This window comes from Alligator sinensis, unplaced genomic scaffold (assembly GCF_000455745.1).
Source record: "Alligator sinensis unplaced genomic scaffold, ASM45574v1 scaffold103_2, whole genome shotgun sequence".
Classification (NCBI taxonomy): domain Eukaryota; kingdom Metazoa; phylum Chordata; order Crocodylia; family Alligatoridae; genus Alligator; species Alligator sinensis.
Genome location: NW_005842166.1, coordinates 322199 through 329656, shown reverse-complemented (window position 1 = coordinate 329656; position 7458 = coordinate 322199). Strand labels below are relative to the sequence as shown.

At 40.9% G+C, this 7458-nt stretch overlaps 1 protein-coding gene across 1 annotated transcript in view; it reads right to left on the bottom strand.

Moving 5' to 3' along the window:
- The window catches only part of ELAVL1 (ELAV like RNA binding protein 1), a 73112-nt gene that overhangs the window by 13488 nt on the left and 52166 nt on the right, over positions 1-7458 (bottom strand). Inside the window, exons 4-5 of the mRNA XM_006025754.3 lie at positions 7201-7354; positions 2613-2838 (exon numbers count right to left, since the gene is read on the bottom strand). Coding sequence (XP_006025816.1) covers positions 2613-2838; positions 7201-7354 — 380 coding nt within the window. The remainder of the gene's footprint in view (positions 1-2612; positions 2839-7200; positions 7355-7458) is intronic.

The window sequence follows — 7458 nt, the reverse complement described above, 5'->3', positions numbered from 1 at the left end:
TCCCTACACTTGCTCCTAGAGGGACCTTCTTTCTTAAAGGGCTCTACCCTCAGTCACAACTGGATCAGATTTATTTGTCACTGGAATGACATCCAGACAGGAGGTTGTACAAGGACATCTATCGTGCCTTGAATACAAAATCTGATTCAGAACTCAAAATGACAACAGATCTAGATTCCTGGATTATCTGTCCTCTATAGATACCCACACACACTCAACAGACCTCTTACTCTTAGAGACTAAAAACTGATGTCTCTAAAGCAAACTAGAAAGAGGTAACTGCAACAAGCATTTTATGCCTATCCAGAATGCTGCCCTCAGGGACTGTCACTGATGGATACAGGTATTCTCATCCTTATGCATCTGGGCTCAAATAAGCATCCACTAAAGTCTCTGGAAGCTTTTCCACTGATTTAAACAGGCTCTTGGATAAGGCTACTTATCAGACTGCCAGGATGAATAACTAAGAGCACAACTATGGGTGGATGAGCAGGGCATGAGCCCCTGGGTGCTGCCTAAGGGGGGAGGGGTGCCGAAGTGTAGCCTGTTCCACCTCTAGCACCTGCCATGCAGTGCTGCTGGCAGCTAAGCGCAGCGCTGGGCATGAAACAGGTGAGAAGCAGCTGTGGGGTTGACACTGGCCAGAGGCTTGCTCCCAAGGGAAGCTGCTGCTGCTCAACACCTATTTTGGTGGTGGCTTCCATATTAAAACAACCAGCACTGGTTTGCCCTGTTATGCCTCTGTCCAGTGACATCTCTACTATTCTTTCAATCACATAGGTGAAAAGAACAGTCATATTTAGGAGTTCAGCCAATTCAAGCCTAGCCCACTAGTTCACACCCTCTTTATGCTCAAGGCACTCCCCATCAGACTCTAGGCACCCTCCAAAAACTTTTGTAAATTGAAAGGCACTCCATTTCAAAAACTAAATTATTTATTATAGTGCTTGCCTCCTTACAGAAGGGCTGGGCATTGGGGGTAAAGAAGCAGTCAGGCAGGGAGAGCCTGAGCTTGCCCTTATCTACTTATCTTCTCACACCTTGCTTGTCTCCTCACATTCCTGGCACCCTGGTTGAGAATCACTGGCCTAGCCTACTGAAATCTGTGAAGGGGATGGAAAGAATAGATGCTGACATTCCTGCAGAGATGCTTCTCAGGTACCCATCTTACAGAAAGATGGAGTGCACTGGGAGGAAAGCACTATGTCCTTTCTTTGTCTTCCTAGAATACAGTAGCCTGGTCTTCTTATCTTATCTGTTACAGGGCTATTGGTAGTCATCTAAAAAATGCCATCTCAAAATTACCACAGCCATTTTCTCAGTACTCTCTAGGATGCATCCCATCTGATCCTCCTGACATGAAAATTTGAAGTTACCTCTAAGCTATTCCTCCGCTACTCTAGGCTTTTCATCTCTTCCCCCATCCTTGCTGCCAACTACATTTATTATCTAATAGCTGACTTTATTTGCAAAGACTGAAATAAAGAGAGGCATCAAATACTCAAGCCTTCTTCACATAATCCTTTGCACTCAGCAAGAGACCTACTTTCCTTGGTCATCTTCTTACTTCTTACATACTTGTAGAATAATTTTTATTGCCTTTTGCATTCCTTGCTAGATGCATCTTAAATCACTCCTTGGCCTTACTAATTTTCTCCTAATCTGCCCATGTGAAACTCATTCTTCTCTAGTAACATGGCCAAATTTCCACTTTGAGTTGGTTCAACCAGCCTCACTCCCCTGCTTTGAGTAATCAGGGTAGCCACCAGTCCCACATACAACATAAAGAGATCGATCCCCTAAAAATAGGAAAGCCAAAAAAGAAAGAACAAAGTCAGTGCTGAGAGTCCTGATACACTCATATGGAAGACACTATTTATTAAAATCAGAGTTAGATTTAGTAGTGCAGAAGAGGAGGCAGCAAGATCTATTCCCCCAGGGAAGAGAGAAAGCCAACAGCGAACCTCCACTGAAATCTGTTCCTTAGAAATTGCAGACTATTTCATTTGTTTTTCAAATGACTAGTGGGGAACACTAGAAGCAAAGAACTCACCTGCCGAGTTCATACAAGAGAAAAAAAAAGGACAGACAGATCACAGTGCAGCTGAAGAGACAGATCAGAATCCCATGAAAACTCTTACAACTATAAATCAAAGAGGAAATGACTAGTGATACCCTTGGGAGAGAACGGTTCTCCTGACACGGGATGGCATACCCTCATGTTGGAACCAAAGCTTCAGAACTTTGATTAAGTTACCATATCCTATCTGTAACTCAGGGACGGACCAAAGAATGGAGATCTGTTGAGAGACATCTCTCTGATCAACCATCAGGAATTTGCCACATCTTATTTTCTCACTGTATATTATTTTGTAGAAATTAAGTGTAGCTTCCCTTTAATTTTGTTGTTATATGAAAAATGATACAAAGCTAAGATTTTATCTTAACCACCTTCTAATTCAGTCATTTATTTATTTAACACTAAGAATATACAGTATATATATTTTTGTTATTCACATGAAAATATTTACTGCTGAGACAATGTAACATTTTTCCAGGTGAAAGTGGGAATGACAGTGCAGGTTTTGGACAGAATCTTCTTTCTAACCTACCTGAATCTTTGTGCTTGGTGATGAACTGGCCCTCCAAATCGTCTAGCTGATGAATGATATAGTTGTGATAACAGTGCCACGTTTTTGTTCTGGTTAGGATTGGCTGCAAACTTCACTGTAATGGGTTCGGAAGAACCCGGGGGTTTGTGACCATTGAAATTTGTAATTGCCTCTTCTGCTTCTGACCTTTTGTCAAACCGGATAAATGCAACCCCTCTGGACAAACCTTTTAACCAAATCAATGAAAGAAAAAAGAAAAAGGAAAAAAAGGCAGCTCAGGATTAACTCGGAATAATTTCAAAAGTGAAAACCTCCAAAATAAGTACCATTTCTAAGGTTCATTATTTTATTGATGGCTCGTTCAACAGCTAAAAATAATGCATGCAAATAAATAAAAACTAAATTAACACATTTATTTCAACCATGTAGTGATCCTAGCAATGAAAATACAACTTTGCTTAGAATCTGAAGTCAAAATTATGCAGTGTGAGTGGTGTTATGGAAATGCAGTATTAAGCCAATGTTTTTATTAAATTTTCTCAAACAAAAAAATTGGGGGTAACTCCACTGTGTTAAAAATAATGCTGGGGAAGTCTTCTTTGGGTTTTCTTTGCTTAATTATGTTATTCAAAGCAGATCTAAAATGTAAGCTGATTTTCAAAAAGGAGATGAGTATCTATGCTGATGACCATTTTCTCACACACCTGTATATGTAACATGAGCCTCAAAATTTCTCCTAGGGATTCAAGCCAATTACTTTGGGTAGTGTTTTGAGTATCACTTAGACTACCTTAATTTAAAGGCTTCAATTTATGGTAAAGGATGGTAAAATGTTCCAAAAGTTTACTACTTTTACTGTTCAATAATGCTATCATAATTTTTAAATTTCAATTGTGTTTAGCGTTAACTTCTAGCCATCGTATCTCTTATGTTGTCTGTACATAAGAGCCCTCCTATCAACATTTTTCTTCTAAGGTATGTATTTGAAGATGAGATGATCCATGTTTCTAATATATGTTATGTGTAGATAGGTCCAATAACAATCATGGTATAAAGCCTTTAAAAAAAAAAAAAAAAAAAAAAAAAATCAGTGCATACACCATTTATCAGATAACAGATAGCAAAATTCTTGGTAAAAGGTAAGTGAACGTTATGGCCTGCATTTTAAAGACGAGTATAATTTAATAGTCATACCTTTGGCCATGAATCAAACAAATGAAAGAGCTGGGAAAATAAGCATGGGTCTTTACCTACAACATTGTGTAGATGCACCCACATGTGCTTAATCGCTCAGTAGATTAATTTGCTGCAGTGTAAAGCATCACAGTCTGCACGTGATACTTAGACTGCAGCAAACTAATTTCTGCTGCCGTAAAACAGTATTGTCCCCGACAGTACTATCTTAAAGCAGTGAAAATAACTGCACCATAACGTACGTGTAAATGCTGACCCAGGCACAAATTGTGCCTGGTCAGTGCGGGCAGCAGGGGCCAGACCCCTGACTACTGCCTAGCCACACGGCTCTGTTCTTTGGGCACTCTTGTGCCCCAGCCAGCCTCTCTGCCATCTGATACTGTGACTTGAAGCCCAGGGTAGACCCCTCCTTTTCCCCCTCAAAAAACCTGCTGCCAGCCCAGGACTGCTGTGCCCTGGCTCAAACTGCTGCAGTCCTGGGCACATATGTAAACACTGCACTCTGGGTCCATTAACTGTGGTTCAAACTGCGCCAGAGTTTATCATGCCACACTAACTGAACGTGCAGATGCACCCTGTACGATTCTGTAGTAGTCAAAGACTGAGACAGAGCAATGCCCTCCTTTTCCTTAATCCCTGCCCTGGGAAGGAAGCAAACAGCTCTGATTTAGGCATGTCATTATTTACTCCTGACTGCAAGGACTCTGACTGGCAAGTGCCAACAGTAACACTAGCCTCTCCAAAAAGTTTGGTGGGATGGGCAATGCCATGAACTTGCTATACCATTATGAGATTTTCTGCATCTTGAAGAATCTGGTACTGGTCAATCACAATCAGAAAACGGACTGGACCAAACTAACCACTGGTGATTATTATTATTAATATTATTACTGAACACTAATACTATTATGTTCTCACACATCCCGTGCATCATATAGAAGGGCATACTCCTATGTTAGGGAGAAATCACACTTATATCCTTGTAACAGATATTACATACCTGCAGGGTTCAACAGGTCCTAGGCAAGAGTCCGATGTACAAATCTCACTTCTCTTCCACTCCTGTGCTATACTTCTCTTTTGTCCTACCTTACTCTTCAGTTAAAAGTGTAAGTATCAAGGTATAACTATTTTTAGACAAATGAACTTCCAAAATGACTAGAAGTAGAAAGCTGGAACTTGGCAGGGGAAGAGCCTTCACTGAGAAGCATTGTCTAAGTCAGTGGTTCTTACCCTTCTTAGATTAATTCAAGGCACCCCCCTCCATAACTTTTCATAGCCTGGCATCACTCCAGTTAAGAACTACTGCTGTACTGCCTCAACTTACCTCCATGATCCCCAACCAATGTGCTGCCAATGCTGACGCACCTTGGTGAAAGTATCCCACATTCCTTGTGTGCAGCCAGATCAAGAAGTGCCTGTGGCAAAAGCGCATCCTTGTGCCTGCATTAGTTTTATCTGGTAAACCTAACGCAGACAGAAGTACCTTCACTTGCCACCACAGCTGCTTTTCAGTCTGACCTCACATGCTCCTCCCACAAAGAAAGCAAGCAGGGCAGTTCCACCTGGCTGTGATGTCCCTGAACGGATCTTGCAGAAACCTGGTGGAGAAGTCTGTGCGCTCTGGTGAAAGCCTGGTTTCAACTGGTCCAAATTATAAGGTTTAGGGAAAAAAGCATTTTGAACTTAAAAAAAGAAAAAAGAAAAAAAAGAAAAACTCTGAATGCATGTATGTGTTACCAGTGGTTTGAAGGGAAAGACTATTGTGCTACATGTGCAATGACTAGCTTAGCTCCACCATGTAGACAGTATGTCTCCTTCAACTACTACACAATCAAAGCCACCTGGGATCCAGAAAGCACACACACACACAATCTTTCATGAGTTTATCTTCCAAGTTGCTCACTAAATTAGACATTGGCAACATAGATCCACGTCTCAAACAGTGATTATTACCCTGCATCACAAGGTATTCCATGTGACAGACAAGGCCAAGAACATATCCTACTACACTTCTTAGGCATTACCATGGACTTAGAGGTCTTAAGTGTGATCCTATTCTTTATAGTGCTTCCTCCACCACCTGTGGCTTGCAGGGCATTTCACAGCAGGCCTGTTCCACTGGTGCTGGTAATCAACTGACTGTCAGCATCAGTCCCAGACAGTCTGGGGTCTGGAACCAGACCCAGGACTCTAAGGCCAGCACCCACAATCGCTTGATTGTCAGAAGTGGCCCAGACATTCCTAGGTTTCCAACTGGACCCAGGGCTGTCCAGGCCATTGCCCACTGTCAACCATCGCCACAAGCACTGGACCACCCCCTGGGGCTACCCCTGGGCTGATCTCCAGGGAATAGGCTGAAGCAGCCATGAGGTCTGCGATGGAGCTGCTCCCTGCCCAATCCATAGGACGGGGTTCTGGCAACCCTGCAGTGGTATAACCAGGATCTAAATAATTTTATGCCTCAGCCCAAACATGGCAGGGCACAGGATGCATGATTTTGGAAACAGGGTATAAGATCCTTCAGATATGAATCCTACCATTAATTTTAATATCTGCCAAGGGCCCTAAGCACTTAACAGGTGAGTGGGATGAGGCCCTGAGTTTTAAGTGATGCATTCTAAATGAAAGGGAGATGCTTCTCATCCCTTTTAGCACGCACAGTATGGGAGTGGGTGCTCGGGGTGTGCCAAGTCAAAGATTCAGATTATGAAGGTACTTTTTTCCCCCTTCTATTACAAAACCTAATATAAAAAAATCTATCAAGAAGATGAAGTTAATAAATATTTAACACAATAAATGACAAACAGATTGAAAACACCTGTCATAGTCATACATAATGGATAGGCTGGATTTTAATTCTAAAAAAATATTTGTAATTCTATAGAGAAAAGAAAAGGTAATCTAATTTGATTTTTTAGATTGTAAACCGATTACTTACAGCAGTGGTTTTCAACCCCTGGTCCGCAGACCCCTGGGGGTTGGCAGTCTTTATCTAAAAGGATCTGTGAGAGATGACTATGATCTTGCAAAAGTATGTGAATAATTACACTTACAATTCAAAGGCATCTGCACCGCCATTCAAAATTTTTTAGGGGTCTGCAGCTGAAAAACGTTGAAAACCACTAGCCTGAAGCAATGAGAAAACATTAACTGATCAATTTAGAGCGTCACCTACAAAAAGACTATTTCAGAAAATTCAAGTGGTCTTTCCATGGACACAGTGATCAATATTGGACTCCATAATTTTTTAGCACATAAAACTACCAGGAAAATTTTAAATTAGTTCAAGGCTCTAACCAACTTTAAAAAAAAAATCAATAAAAAAAAAATTAGACGTTTCTGTGCACCTTGTAAAGTCAAATTTTTATGTACCTAACATAATTATGCTTACCTGTGGTTTGATCCACAAGTACACGCGAGTTGATGATGCGTCCAAACCGTGAAAACATATCTTCTACATCTTTTTGTGTCATTGACCTCGGAAGTCCACTAATGTACAAGTTAGCATCTTTGATAACTTCAGAACTTGGACGAGCATAAGAAACCTTCAAAATAAATGTTTTTGCAGTATATGGAATTATATGATTAAATTAAACAGCACTTGTTTTGTTTTGTTTTTTATAAAAGACATCTAAAATGCAAGCAATTT